The sequence below is a fragment of the Neofelis nebulosa genome, chromosome 17, assembly GCF_028018385.1.
Source record: "Neofelis nebulosa isolate mNeoNeb1 chromosome 17, mNeoNeb1.pri, whole genome shotgun sequence".
In the NCBI taxonomy this organism is placed as follows: Eukaryota; Metazoa; Chordata; class Mammalia; order Carnivora; family Felidae; genus Neofelis; species Neofelis nebulosa.
The window spans coordinates 44,287,970-44,312,481 of NC_080798.1; the positions used below are offsets into that span (position 1 = coordinate 44,287,970).

Here is a 24,512-nt window from a genome sequence, read left to right on the forward strand (position 1 = left end):
CCCAGGAGACAGACAAGTGAACAGACAGTTACAATATAGGGTCACATTCTAGGCCTAACACTTGCTGTTCATTAGAAGTGTGTGAATTGAATGTATGAATGAAAGGGTGGTTCTGGTAAGGCCAGAAAGGAGTGAACATCAAGCTGGGTCTTGAAGAATGAGTAAGAGTTCACCAGGTGGACAAATAAGTTGTGAGTAGCCCAGGGAGAAGGGACCACATGTGACAAAGGAGTGTGGGTTACAGTCATGGAGTTGGAGGAGATCGCCCAGGGAAAGGGGACAGGATAAGAGGAGGAAACAGACAAGGAGACACAAGATCAGTGGGGTTTGGATGGGGAATCACACCCTCAGAAAGGCAGACTCTGAAGACCTCCCAGTCCACCTAAAGCCCACCGTCATGGAAATCTCGACTCCAACCTAGATGCCTATTTACCCTTCCAGCCTCAACTCAGGCATCGTGTCCCCCAAGAAACATTCCTTTCTGACTTAGCCTGGGGTGAGTCCCCTTCCCCATACAGGCTCCTGGTACACCCTGTGCCACCAACCCTGTCACTGCCCATCCCACCCCTACCTATATTGGATTAGCTTGTCTGTATGCCTGCCCATCTCCCAGTGGAAGGGATCCCCAGCTCTGGTGATACCCCCCAACACTGATGCCTCCCTGGGTTCTAGCCAGGCTGTCCTGTCAATGGTATCCCATCCCAAAGATTATCCATCCAGAAAAGTGGCTCCAAAATCTGAGGCCTAAATCAACGGTTGCTGGGTGGTGTGGCGGAGAGAAAGGTGTTTTAGTTCACACCACATTGGACCTTTCTGCTCCTCTAGAGGGACTCAAGAGTGTCCGAGGTAAGAACTCTTTTTAAGCTCCCAGGACCCTGGCTGGAAGGGGTGGGTGGTTAGGACTTCTGGGCCTGGGGAAACAAAGTCATAGAAGCCTGGCCCCAAGGCAGAGAACCCACAAGTGCTAAAGAGGTCAGGTCCGGGCCTAGCAGTAGAGGGACAGGTAGCCAGCCATCTCCCTGAACACAGCTGCCCCCAATACATGGCCAGAGGGAAATGATAGAGCTGCAGGTGCCCTGGATGCCCTGGTTGCTAGGCGGCAACCAAGGCTGTAGCAGCCGGCAGGTCACCATGGTAACGGCAGGGCCTGTCTCCCGCATTAGCCCTCTAGACCTGTGCCTCTGTGCCGGGAGGTGCAGGAAACGCCCAAGGTATGGGGTCCCAGATGCCAGCGGATGTGTGGCAGTCAGCTCCTGGCAAAGGCCCAGGCAGGTCGAAGACCCAGCTGATTTTAACTTCCACGTTTTCTCACCTCCCAGCGGGTCACACCTATGCAGTTTGAGCCAGGCATAACAGTTGTAGGGGAAAAATAAAATTTGGCTTTGGATCAGCACACCAGATCTTTCATTTTCCAGATGAAATAGAACCCAGAGAAGGAAACACACTTGTTGGTGACCATACAACTGCAGTCCTTCAAATAAGGCTGAATAGAAAATGGAAAAGAAGAAAATGATGCAAATGACCAAAAACCTAATCTAGAATGTGTTCTGTTTTTTAATTACCATTTTAAAATTTAAATTGTTTTAGGGGCGCTTGGGTGACTCAGTCGGTTAAGCGTTCAAGTTGGGCTCAGGTCATGATCTCACAGTTCTTTTCTTCTTCTTCTTCTTTTTAATGTTTATTTATTTTTGAGAGAGAGAGTGAGAGAGTGCAAGTGGGGTAGGGGCAGAGAGAGAGGGAGACACAGAATCCGGAGCAGGCTCCAGGCTCTGAGCTGTCAGCACAAGAGCCTAACGCCAGGCTTGAACTCAGGAGAGCTGTGAGATCAGGACCTGAGCCGAAGTTGGATGCTTAACGGACCGAGCCACCCAGGCTCCCCATGATCTCACAGTTCTTGAGTTAAAGCCCCACATGGGGTGGGCTCACTGCTGTCAACATGAGCCTGCTTCAAATTCTGTCTCCCCCTCTCCGCCCCGCTCTCGCTCATGTGCTCTCTTTCTCAAAAATAAAAATAAATTGAAAATTTAAATTGTTTTAAACCTCAGCATTCACCTGATTCACACAATGTGAAGCTCAGTTGGTTGGGCTTCTGACTCTTGATTTTCGCTCAGGTTATAATCTCACGGTTGTGAGACTGAGCCCCATGCTTGGGATTCTCTCTCTTTCTCTCTCAATATTAAGTAAATAAATAAATAAACATTTTTTTTTCAACGTTTTTTATTTTTATTTTTGGGACAGAGAGAGACAAAGCATGAACGGGGGAGGGGCAGAGAGAGAGGGAGACACAGAATCCGAAACAGGCTCCAGGCTCCTAGCTGTCAGCACAGAGCCCGACGCGGGGCTTGAACTCACGGACCGCGAGATCGTGACCTGGCTGAAGTCGGCCGCTTAACCGACTGTGCCACCCAGGCGCCCCTAAATAAACATTTTTAAAAAACCAGCCCAATGCCACATGTAAGTTATGAATCTCCTTCAGCTGATCATATGCAGCTTTGTCTTCCTGTGCCATTTTCTTTCTTCTCCAACTAGTGTCTTTCCCTCTCTGGGCTTCTATTTCATCCTTAAAAGGAAGAAGCTGGTCTAGCTGATCTCAGAGCCCATTACTCTTTTTAATAAAGCAAAGCCTTCGTTTCATAAACTCAGCCAGGTTAACTGGGCACACGTTTATTGGGCATGCAAGTGAGCAAGATCCACTTGTGGCTACAGTCCAGTTGGGGCTACAGTCCACAGATGTCTCTGGAACTGGGCTCCTGGCAGGCTTAGTCTAAGGGCAGCCTAACTCAGGTCCCTTGGACTCATATATCTGGTTGTAATGTTAGAGAACGTTAGCCATGAACAAAAATTACCTTGTTGAGAATAATTTCAAGTTAATTAACTTGCAAGTTTATTTTAAAAACAAAAACTCAGAAACACGGTTAATCAAAAAGTATAATATAATCTTGTTTATTTCTAACACCTCATCCGTTCTCTGCCCTCCTTCCATATTCTGTCCTTGGCTCATTTTGTCCACTTCTTGGTCTCTAAGAAGTGTCCCTGTGTTTGTCCAGAAAAGCCCTCAGATGATGTTTGCATCTTGGATCTCCAGGTAGGATCAATCTTCCCACACAACTAACCACATCTCACAGTCATTGAACACCCTTGTCTCAGATAACAGAGGTATCTGAGGAAAACCTTCCTTGAGTAGACATTTTTCATGACTCCAAACCCGGGGAGAGAATGGGACCAGGCCACACTGCCAGGGCAAAGATGAGATGCCAGGATACACTTAAGGCACCACTGAGACATAAGGGGAGAGAATGGGACCAGGCCACACTGCCAGGGCAAAGATGAGATGCCAGGATACACTTAAGGCACCACTGAGACATAAGGAGACTTGATAAACAAGGAGCAAGCGACAGGGAGAGCAAGATGGCTGAGCCAGAAGCCAAAATGAGGTTGATAAGGGACCAAGAAGCAAGCTGAGGGCCCAGCACAAGCTAGCACGCCTGTGGGATATGTGTGACATTCCTCAGGCATTCCTGGCTGCCCAAGGTCAAAGGAAAGGACAGAAACAAATGGTTAAACTGATAGAGTCTCCATTGGTTTACAAATACCTTAGTAAATTACAAGGAAAAGGCAATCTTATCAATAGCCTAATCTCCAGAAACCTATAGACTCAGTTTCCTGGAGCCCAACATCACCTTCCCCTCCATAGTGATGTGGGGAACAAGGGCAAGAAGGACATGGCATATAAAATTAAATTTCCTTATAACCTACAGCCCATTGACAACTACTTGAGGTAGGCAGAGTAAAGCTTTCTCCAGGAACTCCCTACTGTCTTAATGTTAATGCTTTGCTAAAGGGAAAAACAACCTTAGCTTGACAATAGCTAGGCCTCCAGTAATCTGTGAGTCTTTAGCATCTGGAAAATCCCTTTAAGAAACTTCCTCTTTTTTTTAATCAAAAAAATATTTTTTAATGTTTATTTATTCTTGACAGAAATGGGGGGGGGGGAGGGCAGAGAGAGAGGGAAATACAGAATCTGAAGCAGTCTCCAGGCCCTGAGCTGTCAGCACAGAACCTGATGCGGGGCTTGAAATAACAAACCACGAGATCATGACCTGAGCCAACCTGAGCTGAAGTGAGATGCTTAACCAAATGAACCACCCAGGTGCCTCTAAGAAAGTTCCTCTCGACTTTACCTCCCCCAGTCCCATAGTATATAACCAGCCATTCTTCACAACCCCAGTGCAACTCTTCCTGCCCAGGGGTCCTGTCTCTGTGCTTTAATAAAATCACCTTTTTGCACCAAAGACGACTTCAAGAATTCTTTCTTGGCTGTCAGTTCCGAACCCCACCATCACCCCAAAACCACATCAAGGTCTCCTGACACCTGGCTCTTGTGACCTGTGGGGACTACGTTGCCCTTGAGGCGACACCACTCGGGTCCAGCCTGAGTAGCTGCAGCTGAGTCTGGAGCAAGAGCTGAATCTTCAGCTCAGCCCAGAGTAGCAGGAGACCACCAGGGAGGTTTTGTGAGGAAATAGAGGGCTGCGGGGGCTCAGGGAATGAGGGCTACATAGGTGTTAAGTGAAATTTTGTTGAATTGAAAAACATTTTCTGGGCCGTATGGAGGAAGCTTAACTTGAGGGTGGGCGGTTGGCAGGGTCGGCAATGGTCCGGAAGCTGTCAAATTAATGTTCTCAATATTGTTATGCAGAAAACTTTACAGGAGTAGAGGGTCCTAGTGGCCAGCAGGTGGCGCTAGAGCCCCAGCGCTCTGCGGACTGACCCCTTAAGTTCCAAACTTAAAGCAGGTGTTGGTCGATGTGAGCGAGAGGACCTGGGCGCTGAGAACTCGCTTCCCTTCGTGTCCGACTTGAAGGTCGGCTTCAGATCTAGCAGTGGGTGGTTGAAGCTACACAGCCTCCACTCAGCGCCTCATTCGTGTCCTGCCAGCCCGGGAATGCAGGGAAGACAGGGGACCCAAGTTCACTGTTGGTTCAGGAATCGCTGGTTCTCTGGCTTAACAGGGTAGGATCTGGACGAGCTACCTTCGTCAAGTCCCCCCCCCCCCCCCCCGCCTTTTTGCTCACGAATTTTCTTGGAAACGAGAGGGTGGAACAGTTTAATGAACATTTTAAGGGACTGGAACTTGGATATTCTTGTGCTGTGGGGAAGGCCCCAGCCAGAAGCCTTGGACCCACGGCGGGCCAAGTGAGGAATTGAAGGTCAAATCCACGTGGATATTAAAGACAGAGAGGGGCGCCTGGGTGGCGCAGTCGGTTAAGCGTCCGACTTCAGCCAGGTCACGATCTCGCGGTCCGTGAGTTCGAGCCCCGCGTCTGGCTCGGAGCCTGGAGCCTGTTTCCGATTCTGTGTCTCCCTCTCTCTCTGCCCCTCCCCCGTTCATGCTCTGTCTCTCTCTGTCCCAAAAATAAATAAAAAACGTTGAAAAAAAAATTAAAAAAAAAAAAAAAAGACAGAGAAGGCAATATGGAAGGCATTTGGCATTAACGACTGGTCTTCTCGCCTCTGTCGTGGCTGGGACAATAACCCGCTGAATACAGCATTATTAGTCACTTCCCCAGCACAGGGGCAGCCTCTTGGCCACCGTGTAGCGGGGACGTGAGAGGCTTTGGAGCACCACTCGGGCACCTGGTAGCCCCCGCCGATGTCCCTGGCCCAGCCCCCGTGCCCCGGGACCTCAACTGAACCTGCGAGTTGGTCTTTTCAGCTCCGGGACTCCGAGGCGGTTGTCATGGAAACAGGAGGCTCGGAGAAGAATGTGACTCCACTGGCTGGAAGACAGGTTAGCGCCACGCCCCACGCCTGAGAGGTTGCCATCAACCCTAAGGTGTGCACTGGCCTAGGAGGAACTGGCCAGCTTGCTGTCTTCTCCGTGCGGCTGGACATCAACCCACCTGGCCACCGTCGTGACCTTCAGCGGCAGAGCCTGCCGGGTAGGGCCGCACTTCCCCCTGAGAGGAGCCTGTGGCTCCCATCTCGATGCCCCACCCTTGGCCTTCCCGGCCAGAGGGCATCCTTGAAAGGAAAGTAAGAGACCATGGAAAACAAAGTTCAACTTTGCCTTATTTGCAAAAGTCTTCCAGGTGAGAGCTGGCTCTAGTGCTCCACCTACAACTCTTTAAAAAAAATTTTTTTTTAATGTTTATTTATTTTTGAGAGAGACGGAGCCAGAATGTGAGTGGGTTAGGGGCAGAGTGAGAGGGAGACACAGAACCCGAAGCAGCCTCCAGGCTCCCAGCTGTCAGCACAGAGCCTGACCCGGGGCTCAAACACAAAAGCCGTGAGATCATGACCCTAGTCGAAGTCAGAGGTTCAACCAACTGAGCCACCCAGGCGCCCCTCCACCTACCACTCTTAAGTTGTTACTTTTGCTTCGTTTTTGATTTCAGTGTATCTTACCAATTTTCAGTGCATTGGTGTATTTTAAAAGGTTTTAAAACGATTTCATCCAGCATTAAAGTTGCTTAGCTACACTGGGAGAAACGTAAGTGCATTTGTGAGATTCTTAGAGTAAATCAACTGATATCTGACTTGGGAGATCTGGCTCTTGCTTCAACCTCTTCCAACCTCCTCAGCAACTTTTCACACCCAGTAATGTTGTGAGCTGCACCCCTCTCACTCCCTTAGAGCTAAAGCCCAGTTGTTTTCCAGTGTATCCACTTACTACACAATGAGAATTCAGGCTGCTCTCCTTACACCCAGCCTCTTCTCTAACTCCCTTTCTCTTGCTCTGGCAGGCATTGGGGGTAGTTTATGCAACCTCCCCTTTTCCTGGGAACATGCCATTATGAGGAATTGTTTTCTTTCCCATTCCAGTCTCTTCATAGAACCTGGGAAAGGGGTTGTGTCCAGGCAACGGTTAATAGCAATAGGGCAAAAATTCAGCACCTGGCCCCCCTTTTATAAGACCTGATGATGTCTCGTCTCAAATGTTTGGTCTTTCTTTAGGATGAAGAAGAATTAAGTCCTCAGCTGATTCCGGGTTACCAATTCTGGGACAAAAGAAAAAGTTTCTCTTATCCTCTAGGAGCAATAAGTGACTCAAGTATCTTAGTCATAATAAGTGTGATCTGGGGAATCATTGTTTAAACCTTCCGTAGTGACCCATGGGTGAAGATGGCACAGAAGAGGAAAAGGAAGTAGCATCTTGTGATGAATATGCAACGTTGCCCCACTCGCTTAACTGTCTAATTCCTGTAGCTGAAGTCAGTACCTTGATATGTTTACGTGTTTGTTGGCCTCGTCCACAGGAGTGCACGCTAGCACCCCGAAAGCAGGGTCTTTTCTTTCTGATCTACCGCTGAATCTCGCCCCTAGCAACATGCCCCAAACAGAGGAGGTGCTCAGTGACTATTATTGGAATAAACGGACGCACGAGTACCCAAGCCACACTGCCGACCCCACCACAGCGGCCCAAAAGTGGCGAAGAGACCTCCCAGGCTGCCTCTATGGGACCCACACGCGGAGGCCTCTGGGAAGTGTAGTCGGCCGCTGCCCGGGAGTTGCGGGAGTGAGCCTCCGCGTGCGCAAGCGCACTTCCGTCTCTGCCCCGCCGCTGCGGCCATTGTCCGGCCCCAGTGCGGCTGAGGCCGCTTTGGGCCGTCCCTCCGCACATCAGCATTGGAGAGGACGGACCCTGCAGCAGGTGTAGGAGGAGCTGGCCCGAGCCCTGCGTGGGCCCGAGGTCGTGAAATCCGGAGTCCCCAGGAAGCGGTAATTCAGAGTGCGCGGGTCCAGGCGGCACCTCCCACGGGTTTGGCTTGTATCCGCCGGGCCGCGCCCACCATCCTGCGGATGGGACTGGGCGTGGCCAGAGGACGGTGTCCCGGACGCGGCGACCCTTTAATTTGGGGGTGGGGGAACGGCAGGCCCAGACGCTGTCCGCGCAGCCCCTTTTCCCTCTCCACAGAGAACTGGCTGAGGGGCAGAGGCGGGTGCGGCGCGGCGGTGAGGGGTTGGCGGTTGCAGCCGGGTGAGTGGGCCCTGTCCTCTCTCCCCAGCCCCGGTCTGGAAGCCGACCCCGGCGTGGCAGGCATGGCTCCGAGGCCTCCGATGGCCGCGCCCCAGGTGAGCAGCGGGTTTCACACTACCCCAGGGCGTCCCATCCAGCGAGGCCCCTGGGGCAGGTTTAGAGCGGTCATTGTTCTCCGCCTGAGCGACTCCCTTTCCTAGCTCGGTCTTCGCCTCTGAGCTTCCTAGCCTTGCGAAAACCCAAGATGTCCAGAGCTGGGAGGAGCGGGCTTCCCAAAAGGAGGGGACCAGGTGCGGTTCTGCTGGAGGAGTTAAGAGTGAACATGTTGGGAAGTGTCACTGTTGAGAGTCCTGAGTGCCAAGCCAATTCCTTGAACTCTTGTCAAGGAATGGAGAGGGTCACAGGATAGACAACTGTAGAGGAGGAAGTAACTGTTAGTGAGTGAAGGAGAGAGGAGCCCCAGTCTGCGACCCAGGGGCCATAAAGAGACCTTAAGGAGCCAAAGAAGCTTGGTCAGGATTTGCGTAGGAAGAGGCTGGAGATAGGCTTTCTTGGGCCCAGAGGAAAAAACAGAACAAGAAGGACCTGTCCCATTACTTTTTGTGTACTTTTCTGCTTTAACAAAGGTATAATAGTGCACAGCCCAGGCGTCCAGCCTTCAGCTTTCGTTAATTTTATGAAGCTGATTTCTCAACTCATTTATTCTTGTGAGGGAGGAGGCGTTGTCTAGAAGCATCACAACTCTGAGGTTATCCATTGATCCGCATAGAGTATATCCATGAAAATATAACAAGTTTCAGATGGTATTTTAATCTACACTCTCTTTAGAATTAAGGAAAAATCACAGATTCTAGCTGTTGAGTGTTTTAGACTATCAGGATCAATCCAGGAATGTCTGGCTGCCTCACTTGGTGGAGCATGTGAGTCTTGATCTCTGGGTTGTGAGTTTGAGCCCCACACTGGGTGTAGAGATTACTTAAAAGTAGAATAAAAAAAAAAAATCAATCCAGATAAAAATACTGACTAGTAATGTCATTTAAAAGCAGTTTACTGTAAATTAAACACACACAGTATGTATAATGCCTTTATATCTTTTACTTCTTGTTATATGTTTTTGCTTTATAAGGGTGAGCCTTAAGGAGGAAGACAAGTAACACTAGTACAAGACAGTTTGGTTTGAGGTGAGCCAGAGCAAATCACTGGTCATCAGTGCATTTCCATAGAAAGTGTTTCCTCAGCAGGCTGTGAGAATTAGAATCACTTAACACACTTAACATTTCATGGGGGTGATGATCCAAGGTGGAGTGATAATCCTTTCCATAAGGGTTGCCTTTTTAATGGTGGAAGTGGATTTGTGTTCTGAGCAGTGAATTTAGGGACTGCTTTAAACAACACTTTCAAAGCTTTGTTCCCTAAATACTCTAGTTCAGTTATATTCTCATGGAATGGCCTGACAGTCCACTTGGGTTACCTAACCCAGGCTGCAGGTGATGACCGTGGATAAAGGACAGGATAAAGGACAGGACAAGGGACTCTACAAAGGGGGCTTTTTAGGCAGAAATTTCCCTTTGTCGGAGGTTCCCTTTCTCTGAGCTTGGCCCTCCGGGAATGCAAGAGATGAGTAATTGAGTCATGTGACTGTTTATCCAGGAGGTTAACTGAGTGGGGGAAGCATCTGGCAGAAGTATATAGTACCAGAGAGGTGGTGTCAGGTGTTGTCTCAGAGGTCCAGAGGCTGCTGTGAGTACAGAGAGGGGAGAGGAAATTCTGCTTGTGGGAAAGAGTGAGTGGAGATGTCACTGAATAGGAGCAGAGTCCAACAAGTGAAAATGAAGGGGGTGGAGATAGAGCCAATTGACTGTGGGTCAGGGCATTGGGAGGCCAGAAGGTGAAGGGCATGTTCACAAAACCCTTGTTCTTTGTGACAGTGTGTGTGGCTGCAGGCAGTGGGTAGATGAGAATAGAAAGGAGTTTTGGACTTTTTTCTTTTTGGCCTTCATAATCCATCCATCCATTCATTCATCTATTCATTCAGCCAATAGCCATTGAACCCCTGTGATGTGCTAAGACACGTTTCTAAGTAGTTGGGGTACATTAGTGAACAAAATCTATAATGATCTCTGATTTCGCGGGGCTTACATCCTAGAAGGAGGAGAAAGGAAGATTCGGTAGGTAACTTTTATAATATCCTAGAAGGTGACAGTACCTGGGGGGAAAAACGGTAGAGAAAAGTAAGGGGGATTGAGTGGCTTATGGTAAGGGTACAGCTTAAATAAGGTGGTCAGGGGAAGCCTTATCCTTACTGAGATGGTGACATCTGTACAGAAGGAGGCGATGCACAGGTCTGGAGGAGAGTGCTCTGGGTGGATGAGCAGCAGGATGGGTGTGTCTGGTGTGTTCAGAATGTTGGAAATGGTTAATGGTTAATAGAGCTTGAGTCACTGTTCTTGAGCAGGAAACTAGGACGATTTCTTCTTAGTTTTAAAGATTTCTGTGAATGATGAAGTGTAGGAACAAGAGTTTGAAGCTTGGAGCTCCTGTGGAGAGGTGTTTGGTAGATAGGACCTTCCCCCCCGTGCTCTGCTAATACCTGAAGTGGCTCCAAAGTGGAGGGGAATGGGAGCAAAAGGAGGGATACCCTGAAAATCCTTAGGATCTGTGGGATCATTAGTAGCTATATCTGCATAGACGTTATGTATCTTTTTCTTCATTATATGTGCACTCCATTTTCAGGAGGAATTAAAAAAACGGTGAAACCGCCAGGAGAGTAAGAAATGGGGAAAGTTTTAGAAGAAAAAGCTGCAAATGAAGACCAAATTTACCTTGAAGGGGAGGAAATAGGGACCAGGACCTGGTCTCCATTGAATCCAGATCCCAAGAGCTCTGTGGTTATATCATCAGGATGAACAGGCTCAGCCAAAGCTGGCCCAGGTCATCCAAACTCAGACGAGATGCTCCTGGACCCCCAGGGGCAGCCAGGCCACTTGTTGAACCAGCTCAGGATGTTTGCAGTCAGGGATGTTCAGGCTGCCTCCGTCCAGAGATCCTCTTTCTCAGCCTTCTCCTGAGCTCACTGGAGCTGGGCTTTAAGCTCAGCCGAGACACTCTTGCCCCTGGGTAAGGTCAGGTGCCCCTCTTGTGCATTCCGACAGCACATGTACACAGCTGTCCTAGTACTGTTTTTATGTCATATGGATGTATGTGTTTATCCATCCATCTCTGTACTAGGCTTTCAGCTCCTTTAGGACAGGGCCATTTGACTGGTTTCATCCCTTTCTCCAAAGTACATACTCTGTAAGTGGGTGTCACAGCAAACACTCATAACCACTTAATGCCAAGCAGTAATTTTGTGCTTTCTGCATTTTCTGCTCCTAACATAGAAAAACTATATTTTTCCAGTGACCCCAATTTTCTGGTAAAATAATTGCATGAAACAGTTTAAGTTTCACTAAACAGTTTTTTTTTTTCTCACTAAACGGTTTTAAGAAATTTTGTCTTTAAGACAATGTTAGGATGTCAAAACCTCTTCTAAGACCTATTTCAAAAATATGATTATTTTCCTGAGTTTTCTATGTCTTGTACTACTTTCCTTAAAACATATCTTGGGGCACCTGGGTGGCTCACTTGGTTAGCATCTGACTTTGGCTCAGGTCGTGATCTTGTGGTCTGTGAGTTCAAGCTCCGCATCAGGCTCTGTGCTGACAGCCCAGAGCCTGGAGCCTGCTTCGGATTCTGTGTCTCCCTTTCTCTCTGCCCTTCCCTTGCTTGTGCTCTCTGTTTCTCTGTCACTTAAATATTAAACACTAAAAAATTTTTTAAAAATATATCTTAACCAAAGCATGTGAGCATACATATAGACTCCCCCCCCCCCTTTTTTTTTTAATTTTTGTTTAAATCCTAGTTAGTTAACATACAGTATAATACTGTTTTCAGGAGTAAAATTTAGTGATTCATCACTTACAAATAATACCCAGTGCTCAACACAAGTGCCTTCCTTAAGACCATCACCCATTTAACCCAAACCCTCAGTTCTCTATCATAAGAATCTCTCTTTTTTTTTTTGTTTACTTGGAGAGAGAGAGAGAGAGAGAGAGAGAGTGAGAGCACGTGCACATGAGCAGGGGAGGGGCAGAGAGTCAGAGAGAGAATCCCAAGCAGTCTCTGTGCTATCAACTTGGAGCCCCAGGCAGGGCTCGAACCCAGAAACCCCAAGATCATGACCTGAGCTGAAATCAAGAGCCAGATGCTCCACCAACCGAGCCACCCAGGTGCCTCTGTCATAAAGAGTCTCTTATGTTTTGTTTCCCTCTCCTTTTTTTCTTTCCCTTTCCATATGTTAGATGCATCTGTTTTGTTTCTTAAATTCCACATGATCAGTGAAATCTTAACGATACTTGTTTTCCTCTACCTGACATTTCACGTAGAATAATACACTGTAGCTCCATCCATGTCATTGCAAATGGCAAAATTTCATTCTTTTTGATGGCTGAGTAATATTCCTGTGTGTGTGTGTGTGTGTGTGTGTGTGTGTGTGTTCGTTCCTCACATCTTTATCCATTCATCAGTTGATGGATATTTGCGCTTTTTCCATAGTTTGGCTTTTTTTTTTTTTCTTTAATTTATTCTCAAGTTAGCTAACATACAGTGTAGTCTTGGCTTCAGGAGTAGATTCCAGTGATTCATCACTTACACACAACACCCATTGTTCATCCCGACAGGTGCCCTCATCAATGCCTATCACCTTCCCTTCCCCTATGATCATTTGTTAAGTTTCTCAAATTCCACATATGAGTGAAATTATATATCTGTCTTTCTCATTTCACTTAGCATGATACCCTCCAGTTCCATCCATGATGTTGCAAATGGCAAGATTTCATTCTTTTTCATTACCAAGTAGTATTCCTGTGTGTGTACATCTTCTTAATCCATTCATTAGTTGATGGACATTTGGGCTCTTTCCATAATTTGGCTATTGTTGATAGTGCTGTTGTAAACATTGGGGTGCATATGCCCCTTAAAATCAGCACTCCTGTATCCTTTGGATAAATTCCTAGTAGTGCAATTGCTGGGTTGTAGGGTAATTCTATTTTTAATTTTTTGAGGAACCTCCACACCGTTTCCTAGAGTGGCTGCATCAATTTGCATTCCCACCAACAGAGGGCTCTCCTTTCTCCACATCCTCGCCAACATCTGTTGTTTCCTGAGTTGTTCATTTTAGCCACTCTGACTGGTGTGAGGTTGTATCTCAGTGTGGTTTTGATTTGTATTTTCCTGATGATGAGCACTGTTGAGCATCTTTTCATGTGTCTGTCAGCCATCTGGATGTCTTCTTTGGAAAAGTGTCTATTCATGTCTTCTGCCTATTTCCTCACTGGATTATTTTTTTGGGAGGTGTTGAGTTTGGTAAGTTCTTTATAGATTTTGGATACTAACCCTTTATCCAATATGTCATTTGCAAAGATCTTCTCCCATTCTGTCGGTTGCCTTTTAGTTTTGTTGATTGGTTTCCTTTGCTGTGCAGAAGCTTTTTATTTTGATGAGGTCCCAATAGTTCATCTTTGCTTTTATTTCCCTTGCCTTCAGAGACATGTCAGTTAAGAAGTTGCTGCGGCTGAGGTCAAAGAGGTTGCTGTTTGTTTTCTCCTGTAGAGTTTTGATGGTTTTCTGCTTCACATTTAGGTCTTTGACCCATTTTGAGTTTATTTTTGTGTATGGTGTAAGAAAGTGGTCCTGTTTCACTCTTTTGCAAGTTGCTGTCCAGTTCTCCCAGCACCATTTGCTAAAGACACTGTCTTTTTCCATTGGATACTCTTTTCTCCTTTGTCGAAGATGAGTTGGCCATATATTTGTGGGTCCATTTCTGGGTTCTCTATTCTGTTCCATTGGTCCGTGTGTCTGTTTTTGTGCCTGTACCATACTGTCTTGATGATTACAGCTTTGTAATACAGGCTAAAGTCTGGGATTGTGATGACTCCAGCTTTGGTTTTCTTTTTCAACATTACTTTGGCTATTTGGGTTCTTTTGTGGTTCCATACAAGTTTTAGGATTGTTCTAGCTCAGTGAAGAATGCTGGTACTATTTTGATTAGGATTGCTTTGAATGTGTAGATTGATTTGGGTATTACCAACATTTTAACAATATTTGCTCTTCTGATCCATGAGCAGGGAATGTTTTTCCATTTTTTTGTGTCGTCTTCAGTTTCTTTCATAAGCTTTTTATAGTTTTCAGCTTACGGATTTTTTTTTTTTTTTTTACCTCTTTGGTTAGGTTTATTTGTAGGTATTTTATGGTTTTTGATGCAATTGTAAATGGGATTGATTCTCTGATATCTCTTTCTGTTGCTCCATTATTGGCGTATAGAAATGTGACTGATTTCTGGTCATTGATTTTATATCCTGAGATTTTGCTGAATTCCTGTATCAGCTCTGGCAGTTTTTTGGCGGAGTCTTTTCAGGTTTTCCACATAGAGTATCATGTCATTTGTGAAGAGTGAAAGTTTGACTTCTTTTTTGCCAATTTGGATACTTTTTAATTTCATTTTTAATTTCATTTTGTTGTCTGATTGCTGAAGAAAGGACTTCAGCACTATGTTAAACAGTGGTGAATAGTGGACATCCCTGTCGTGTTCCTGATCTCGGGGAAACCTCTCAGTTTTTCCCCATTGAAGATGGTATTAGCAGTGGGCCTTTCATATATGGTTTTTATGATGTTAAGATATGTTCCTTCTATCCTGACTTTCTTGAGGGTTTTTATTAAGAAAGGATGCTGTAATTTGTCAAGTGCTTTTTCTGCATCTATTGAGAGGATCATATGGTTCTTATTCTTTCTTTTATTAATATCACAGTGATTGATTTATGAATATTGAACCAGCCCTGCAGCCCAGGAATGAATCCCACTTGATCATGGTGAATAATTCTTTTAATATACTGTTGAATTCAATTTGCTAGTATCTTGTTGAGAATTTTTGCATCATGTTCATCAAGGATATTGGCCTGTAATTTTCCTTTTTAGTGGTTTGGAATCAAAGTAATGCTGGCTTCATAGAATGAGTCTGGAAGCTTTCCTTCTGTTTCCATTTTTTGGAACAGTTTGAGGAGAATAGGTATTAACTCTGTTTTAAATGTCGGGTAGAATTCCCCTGGGAAGCCATCTGGCTCAGGAGTCTTATTGTTGGGGGATTTTTGATAACTGATTCAATTTGCTGGTTATGGATCTCTTCAAATTTCCTATTTCTTCCCCCATTTGAGTTTTGGTAGTGTGTGAGTGTCTAGGAATTTGTCCATTTCTTCCAGATTGTCCAGTTTGTTGGCATATAATTTTTCATAGTATTCTCTAGTAATTGTTTGTATTTCTATGGTGTTGGTTATGATCACTCCTCTTTCATTCATGATTTTATCTATTTCGGTCCTCTCTTCTTTTTGAGAAGTCTGGCTAGTGCTTTATCAATTTGTTTATTCTTTCAAAAAAAAAAAAAAAAACCCCACCTCTTAGATTCATTGATCTATTCTGGCTTTTTGGTATTCTATAGTGTTTACTTCTGCTCTTATCTTTATTATTTCTCTTCTGCTGGCTTTGCGCTTTCTTTGCTGCTGCCTTTCTAGCTCCTTTAGGTATAAGGTTAGGTTGTGTATTTGGACCTTTCTTGCTTCTTGAGACAGGCCTGAATTGCAGTATATTTTCCTCTTAAGACTGCCTTTGTTGCATCCAAAAGGGTTTGGGCTGTCATGCTTTCATTTTCATTGGCTTCCATATATTTTTAAATTTCTTCTTTAGTTTCCTAGTTGACCCACTTATTCTTTAGTAGTAGATGTTCTTTAACCTCCATGTATTTGGGGGCTTTCCAAATTTTTTCTTGTGGTTGATTTCAAGTTTCTTAGCATTGTTATCTGAAAATATGCATGGTATGATCTCAATCTTTTTATACTTGTTGAGGGCTGTTTGTGACCCAGTATGTGGTCTGTTTTGGAGAATGTTTCATGTGTACTCGAGAAGAATGTGTATTCTGCTGCTTATAGATGAAAAATTCTGAATATATCTGTTAAGTCCATCTGGTCCAATGTGTCGTTCAGAGCCATTGTTTCCCTATTGATTTCCTGCCTAGATGATCTGTCCATTGTTGTAAATGGAGTATTAAAGTCCCTTACAATCATGGTATTATTATCTATACATTTGATTAATTGATTTATATATTTGGGTGTCTCACGTTGGGGGCATAAACATTTATAATTGTTAGCTCTTCTTGATGGATAGACCCCTTAGTTAAGCTATAATGCCCTTCTTCATCTCTTATTACGGTCTTTATTTTAAAATCTAGCTTGTCTGCGGCCTCCTGGGTGGCTCAGTTAGGCGTCTGACTTTGGCTCAGGTCATGATCTCTCAGTTTGTGAGTTTGAGCCCCACGTTGGGCTCTGTGCTGACAGCTCAGAGCCTGGAGCGTGCCTTGGATTCTGTCTCCCTCTCTCTCTGCCCCTCCCACACTATCTCTCTCACTTTCTCTCTTTCTCAAAAATAAGTAAACATTAAAAAAAATGTAAAAAATCTAGCTTATCTGATATAAGTATGGCTACTCTGGCTTTCTTTTGATGCCCCATAGCATGTTAGATGGTTCTCCATCCCCTCACTTTCAATCTACAGGTGTTCTCAGGTCTAAAATGAGTCTCTTGTAGGCAACATATAGATGGATCTTGTTTTTCTAGCCATTCTGATACCCTGTGTCTTTTGATTGGGGCATTTAGTCCATTTACATTCAGAGTGATTATGAAAGATACGGATTTAGTGTCATTGTGTTATCTGTAGGTTTCGTGTTTGTCATGATGTCTCTGGTCCTTTGTAGTCTTTGCTGCTTTCCACTCACAGAGTCCCCCTTAGGATCTCCTGCAGGGCTGGTTTAGTGGTTTTGAATTCCTTTAGTTTTTGTTTGTCTGGGAAAGCCTTTATCTCTCCTTCTACTCTGAATGACAGCCTTGCTGGATAAAGGATTCTTGGCTGCATATTTTTCCTTTTCAGCACATTGAATATTTCCTGCTACTCCCTTCTGATCTGCCAAGATTCAGTGGACAGATCTACTACCACCCTTCTTCTGTCTACCCTTGTAGGTTAAGGCCCTTTTGTCCCTAGCTGCTTTCAGAATTCTTTCTTTATCTTTGTATTTTGCCAGTTTCACTATGATATGTTGTGTTGACCCGTTTTTGTTGATTTTGAAGGGAGTTCTCTGTGCCTTTTGGACTTGGATGCCTGCTTCCTTCCCCAGATTAGGGAAGTTCTCAGCTATAATTTGTTCAAATAAACTTTCTTCCCCTTTCTCTCGCTCTTCTTCTGGAACTCCTATAATATGGATGTTATTTTGTTTCATGGAATCACTTAACTCTCTAATTCTCCCTTAATGGTCTAGGAATTTCTTTTTCTTCTTTTTTTCAGCTTCATCATTTTCCATAATTTTATCTTCTATTTCACTATTCTCTATTCTGTCCTCTTCACTTCTTCTATTCTCTCCTTTGGTCACTATATCTAGTTTGTTTTGCATCATTATCAGGGAAATACAAATCAAAACCACAATGAGATACCACTTCATACCTGTCAGAATGCATAAAATTAACAACACAAGATGCGACACAGGATTGATTCCTGGGTGTTCCAAGTGCTCTGACCTCAATATAGCTGTGTTTGAGGGAAGAGGGAAATCCTGGTCCCCCTACTTCTCTGCCATCTTAACTCCCATAGTTTGGCTATTATTGATAATGCTGCTCTAAACAGCAGGGTACATGTACCCCTTCGAATCTGTAATTTTGTATCCTTTGGGTAAATACCTAGTAGTGCAATTGCTGGTTTGTAGGGTAGTTCTATTTTTAACTTTTTGAAGAACCTCCATATTGTTTTCTATGGTGGCTGCACCAGTTTGCATTCCCACCAGCAATGTAAGAGGGTTTCCCTTACATCCTGACCAACACTTGCTGCATCCTGACCAACACTTGTTGTTTCTTGGGTTGTTAATTTTAATGCATTCTCACAGGTATTTTAATGCATTCTCACAGGTGTGAAGTGGTATCTCATTGTGCTTTTGATTTGTATTTCCCTGATGATGATTGATGTTGAGCATCATTTCATGTGTCTGTTGGCCATCTGGATGTCTTCTTTAGAAAAGTGTCTATTCATGTCTTCTGCCCATTTTCTTAACTTGATTATTTGGTTTTTTGGGTGTTGGGTTTGGTAAGTTCTTTATAGATTTTGGATATTAACCCTTTGTCAGATATATATATCATTTGCAGATGTCTTGTCCCATTCCATAGGCTGCCTTTTAGTTTTGTTGATTGTTTCCTTCACTATGCAGAAGCTTTTTATCTTGATGAAGTCCCAATAGTTCATTTTTTTTTGCTTCCGGCAAGGTGTCTAGTAAGAAGTTGCTGTGACTGAGGTCAAAGAGGTTGCTGCTTGTGTTCTCCTATAGGATTTTGATGGTTTCCTCTCTCACATTTAGGTCTTTTATCCATTTCGAATTTATTTTTGTGTATGGTGTAAGAAAGTGGTCCTGTTTCATTCTTCTGCACATTGCTGTCCAGCTTCCCAACACCATTTATTGAAGAGACTCTCTTTTTTTCCATTGGATACTCTTTGATGCTTTGTTGAAGATGAGTTGACCATATAGTTGTGGGTCCATTTCTGGGTTTTCTGTTTTGTTCCATTGATCTATGTGTCTGTTTTTGTGCCAGTACCATACTGTCTTGATGACTACAGCTTTGTAATATAGGTTGAAGTCTGGAATCATGATGCCTCCAGCTTTGCTTTTCTTTTTCAGGATTGCTTTGGCTATTCGGGTTCTTTTGTGGTTCCATACAAATTTTAGGATTGTTTGCTCTAGCTCTGTGAAAGATGCTGGTGGTATTTTGATAGGGATTGCATTAAATGTGTAGATTGCTTTGGGTAGTATAGACATTTTGACGGTGTTTGTTCTTCCATTCCATGAACATGGAATGTTTTCCCATTTCTTTGTGTCCTCTTCAGTTTCTTTCATAAGTGTTCTATAGTTTTACTTCTTTAGGTTAATTCCTAGGTATCTTATTGTTTTTGGTGCAATTATAAATGGGATTGATTCCTTGATTTTTTTTTTTCTGCTTCATTATTGTTGTATAGAAATGCGACTTTGCTGAATTCATGTGTTAGTTTGAGCAATTTTTTGGCGGAGTCTTTCAGGTTTTCTACATATAGAGTATTGTGCCATCTGCAAATAGTGAGAGTTTGACTTCTTCCTTGCCAATTTGGATGCCTTTTATTTCTTTTTGTTGTCTGATTGCTGAGACTAAGACTTCCCGTACTATGTTAAATAGTAATGGTGACAGTGGACATCGCTGTCTTGTTCCTGATTAAAGAAAAAAGCTTTCATTTTTTTCCCCATTGAAGATGATATTAGCTGTGGGTCTTTAATATATATGGCCTTTATGATTTGAGGTATGTTCTGTCTATCCCTACTTTGTTGAGGGTTTTTATAAAAAATGGATGCTGTAGGGACACCTGGGTGGCTTAGTCGGCTAAGCGTCCAACTCTTGGTTTCGGCTCAGGTCATGATCTCAGGGTTTGTGTGTTCGAGCTCCATATCAGGCTCCATGCTGACAATGCAGAGCTTGCTTAGGATTCTGTCTCTCTCTGCCCCTCCCCCCGCCCAAAGAAATAAATAAACTAAAAAAAAAAAAAAAATGGTTGCAGGATTTTGTCAAATGCTTTTTCTGCATCTATTGAGAGGATTGTATGGTTCTTATTCTTTCTTTTATTATGTAATATATTGCATTGATTTGTGAATATTAAACCACCCTTGAAGCCCAGGAATAAATCCCACTTGATCATGGTGAATAATTTTTTTAATGTACTGTTGGATTTGATTTCCTGGTATCTTGTTGAGAATTTTTGCATCCATGTTTATCAAGGATATTGGCCTGTAATTCTCTTTTCTAGTGGAGTCTTTGTCTGGTTTTGGAATCAAGGTAATACTGGCATTGTAAAATGAGTTTGGAAGTTTCCATTTCTATTTTTTGGAACAGTTTAGGAAGAATAGGTGTTAACTCTTCTTTAAATGTCTTGTAGAATTTCCCTGGGAAGCCACCTGGCTCTGTACTTTTGTTTGTTGGGAGATTTTTGATTAATGATTCCATTTCTTTGCTGGTTATGGGTCTGTTCAAATTATGTATTTCTTCCTATTTCAGTTCTGGTAGTTTGTATGTTTCTAGGAATTTGTCCATTTCTTCCAGATGCCCAGTTTGTTGGTGTATAATTTTTCATAACATTCTTTTGTAATTGTTTTTCTGTGGTATTGGTTATGATCTCTTCTCTCTCATTTGTGATTTTATTTATTTGACTCCTTTCTCTTTTTGAAAAGTCTGGCTAGGGGGTTATTTATTTATTTATTTATTTATTTTTGAGAGAGAGTGGGGAGCGTTCACGTGAGTGGGGGAGGGGCAGAGGGAGTAGGGAGAGAGAATCTTAAGCAGGCTCCACACCCAGCATGGAGCCCTACGTGGGGCTCAATCTTACAACCATGAAATCATAACCTGAACTGAAATCAAGAGTTAGATGCTTAACTGACTCAACCACCCAGGTGCCCGAAGTTTATCAATTTTATTCTTTCAAGGTACCAGCTCTTAGTTTCATTGATATGTTCTGTTTGTTCATTTGTTTGTTTCTATATCGTTTATTTCTGCTCTAATATTTATTATTTCCCTTCTTCTGGCTTTAGGCTTTATTTGCTATTCCTTTCCTACCTCCTTTAAGTGTTAAGTTAACTTGAATATTTGATATTTTTCTTGGTTCTTATGTAGGCCTGTATGGTTGCCACATACTTCTCTCTTAGGACTGCCTTTCCTGCATCCCAGTGGTTTTGGACTGTTGTGGTTTCATTTTCATTTGCTTCCATGTACTTTTTTACTTCTTTAATTTCCTGGTTAACCCACTCATTCTTTAGCAGGATGTTTTTTAACCTCCATGTATTTGTAGTCGTCCCAAATTTTTTCCTGTGTTGACTTCAAGTTTCATAGCATTGTGGTCTGAAAATATGCATGGTATGATCTCAATCTTTTTATATTTGTTGAGGGCTGTTTTGTGACCCAGTATGTGGTCTATTTGGAGAATGTTCTGTGTGTACTTGAAAAGAATGTGTGTTCTGCTTTAGGAAGAAATGTTATGAATATACCTATTAAGTTCCATCTGGTTCAGTGTGTCATTCAAAGCCATTGTTTCCTTGATGATTTTCTGTTTGGATGCCCTGTCCATTACTTTAAGTGGGGTGTTAAAGCTCCCTACTATTATTGTATTATTATCAATAAATTTCTTTATGTTAATTGATTTATATATTTGGGTTCTCCCAAGTTGTGGAAATAAATATTTATAATTGTTAGATCTTCTTAATTATGGTGTAATGCCCTTCTTCATCTCTTATTACAGTCTTTGGCTTAAAGTCAATTTTGTCTGATGAAAGTTTGGCTTTCTTTTGACTTCCATTAGAATGATAGATGGTTCTCCGTCCTTTACATCATCCTTTACTTTCAATCTGCAGGTGTCTTTAGGTCTGAAATGAATCTCATATAGGCACCATATAGATGGGTCTTGTTTTTTAGTCCATTCTGATGCCCTTTGTCTTTTGATTGGAGCATTTAGTCCATTTACATTCAGAGTGATTATTGATATGAATTTAGTGCCTGTGTATTACCTATAAAAATAGCGTTTCTGGTGATTTTCTCTGTTCCTTTCTAGTCTTTGTTACTTTTGGTCCTTTTCTTCCCCCCACTCACAGGGTCCCCTTTAATATTTCTTGTAGGGCTTGTTTAGTAGTCATGAACTCCTTTAGTTTTTGTTTGGGAAACTCTGTATCTCTTCCTCTCTCTCTTTTTTTTTTTAAGTTTATTTATTTTGAGAGAGAAAGACTGTGTGAGTGGGAGAGGAGCAAAGAGAGAGGGAGACAGAGAATTCCAAGCAGGCTCCATGCTGCCAGAGCAGAGCCCAACACAGGACTTGAACTCACAAAACCATGAGATCATGACCTGGGCTGAAACAAAGAGCTGGACGCTTAACTGCCTGAGCCACCCAGGTGCCCCTCTCTTCTTCTATTCTGAATGACATTCTTGCTGGATAAAGTATTCATGGCTGCATATTACCCTCATTCAGCACATTGAATATATCCTGCCACTCCCTTCTGATCTGGCATGTTTCTATGGACATATCTTCTGCAAACCTGATCTGTTTTCCCTCGTATGTTAAGTACTTTTTCTCCCTTGCTGCTTTCAGGAGTCTTTCCTTAACTGTGTATTTTATGAATTTGACTATGATATGTCTTGGTGATACCTGCTTTAAAAAAATTTTTTTTAATATTTATTTATTTTTGAGAGAGAGACAGAGCTTGAGCAGGGGAGAGGCAGAGAGAGAGAACAAGACACAGAATCCGAAGCAGTCTCCAGGCTCTGAGCTGTCAGCACAGAGCCCAGTGCAGGGCTTGAACCCATGGACGGTGAGATCACGACCTGAGCCAAAGTCGGACACCCAACCGACTGAGCCACCCAGGCGCCCCTGTGATGGCTGCTTTTGTTGAATTTAATGAGAGTTCTCTGTGCTTCTTGGATTTTGATGTCTGTTTTCTTCCCCAGATTAGGTAAGTTTTCAACTATAATGTGCTTAAATAAACCTTCTACCCCTTTTTCTCTCTCTTCATCCCGGGGCTCCTATAATACAAATGTTATTACGCTTTAAAGAGTTGCTGAGTTCCCTAAGTCTGCATTTTGACCCAATACCTTTCTTTCCCTCTTTTTTTCAGCTTCATTATTTTCCATAATTTTATCTTCTGTTATCACTGAATCGTTCCTCTGCTTCATCCATCCTCATTATCACAGCATCCATTTGAGCTTGCATCTCCATTATCGCATTTTTAATTTCATCCTGACTAGTTTTTAGTTCTTTTATCTCTGCAGTTGGGGATTCTCTAGTGTCTTCTATGCTTTTTTCATGCCCAGCTAGTATCCTTATAATTGTTGTTTTAAATTCTAGTTCAGACATCTTACTTACATCTGTATTTATTAAATCCCATGCCTTCACTTCTTCCTGTTTTTTCTTTTGGGTGAATTCCTGTCTTCTCGTATTGTCCAGGTCAAAAAACAAAGCAAAACAAAAAAGGAAGCTAGATCCTAGGTGTGTTTTGGTCTCCTTGTTAAAAGGAGCTAGATCAAAAAAAATAATAAATAAGTAACAAATAAAACATTAAATTTAAAAAAATTTTTTAAATATTAAAAATTGCTTTTTCTGTATCCCAAGAAGAGTGGGAAATATTTCCCCTAGAGCTGAAGCTTTGTAACATTCTATGATCAGTAAACTTGTGCATGTGAGGGTTTATGCTTGTCTTCTGGAGGTGCAGGCTGCTGCACTGATTCAGACTGACTTGCCCTAGTGGAGATACACCTGCAGGGCACAGGGGGCAGGGGTTGGTGTAAATGACTCTGGCCTCCCTTGGTGGTGCTGTTTTGCTCACTGAAGTTGATCATTGCTGATGGGTGGGGTGAAAATTGTGTCACCTGGCTCCCTTTTCCCCCAGCGAGGAGCTCACACCCACCACTCTTCAGGAAGCCCTCACAGGAGAGCAAACAATCACCTTTCTTGTGTGGCTGGCTTCTGCCAGATCCCCAACTTCATCCTGCCTGTATCTAAGCTGTCCACCTGACAGGCCACAGCACTTCTGTGTTTTATCTCAGGTGCATTGGCCGAGTTTCAAAACTCCACATTTTAGAGATTGCGCAGGGAGTACCCATGCTGATCCTCTAGAGGAGGGTCTTGCTCTGCAAGACTGCCCGGTGCCAGCTTGTTGCAGAAATGGGTTATGCAAACGCACAGCAGTTCATTATTTATAGTAAAGCACAGCAGAGGGGCACCTGGGTGGCTCAGGTGTTTGAGCATGACTCTTGATTTCAGCTTAGGTCATGATCTAGTTTGTGAGTTCAAGACCTGTATTGGGCTCCTTGCACTGACAGTGTGGAGCCTGGTTGGGATTATCTCTCCTCTCTTTCTACCCTTCCTGCACACAAACTGTCTCTCTCAAAATAAATAAATAAACTTAAAAAAAATGTAAAGCACAGCAGAAAGCTGGCACCAAGGCTTGCTGCCCTCAGCTAGCGTCCTATGCTATGTTAGCGAATGGAGCAGCTCAGTGGCACCTGCCAGATCTTTTGCCCCCAGAGAGACTGTGCCACCTCTCCCAAATGCACTTGAAGCAGCATAACTGCTTCTCCCCATGTGATCCAGGGGATCTTCAGACCATGGTGCTTGCTCTGTGTCTCTGCCCTCCTTCCCCACCAGATGACGATTCAGCCTGCCAAGTGAGATTCTGGTGATGGTGCAAACCTCTGAAACTTCAGACTCTGCACTCGAACTTGTGGTATTGAGCCCCTCTCCTTTCCCAAGGCAGTGGTTTTGGGGAAAGAGTTTTTCTTATGCAGTTCCCCACGTGCACTTTCACTCTTTCTTCTGTCTCTTTCTGTCTCTCGTGTTCCTCTCTCTGCGATCAGGGTTC

At 43.7% G+C, this 24,512-nt stretch overlaps 1 protein-coding gene across 10 annotated transcripts in view; it reads left to right on the top strand.

The window, feature by feature from the left end:
* Window positions 1-24,512, top strand: part of ZFP90 (ZFP90 zinc finger protein) — a 116,602-nt gene that overhangs the window by 71,284 nt on the left and 20,806 nt on the right. For 2 of the 10 annotated variants that reach the window (XR_009255590.1, XR_009255589.1), the window contains exons 1-2: window positions 6,364-7,722; window positions 8,010-8,076. The exons of 2 other annotated variants lie outside the window; for them this stretch is intronic. Coding sequence is in view for 6 of the 8 variants with exons in the window: in XM_058706135.1 (XP_058562118.1) it covers window positions 8,044-8,076 (33 nt within the window). In the remaining 2 variants the exon portion in view is untranslated. Of the gene's footprint in view, window positions 1-6,363; window positions 7,723-7,918; window positions 8,077-24,512 lie in introns of those variants that run through there. 6 more of the 10 variants (XM_058706135.1, XM_058706134.1, XM_058706128.1 and 3 more) reach the window with 6 other exon arrangements.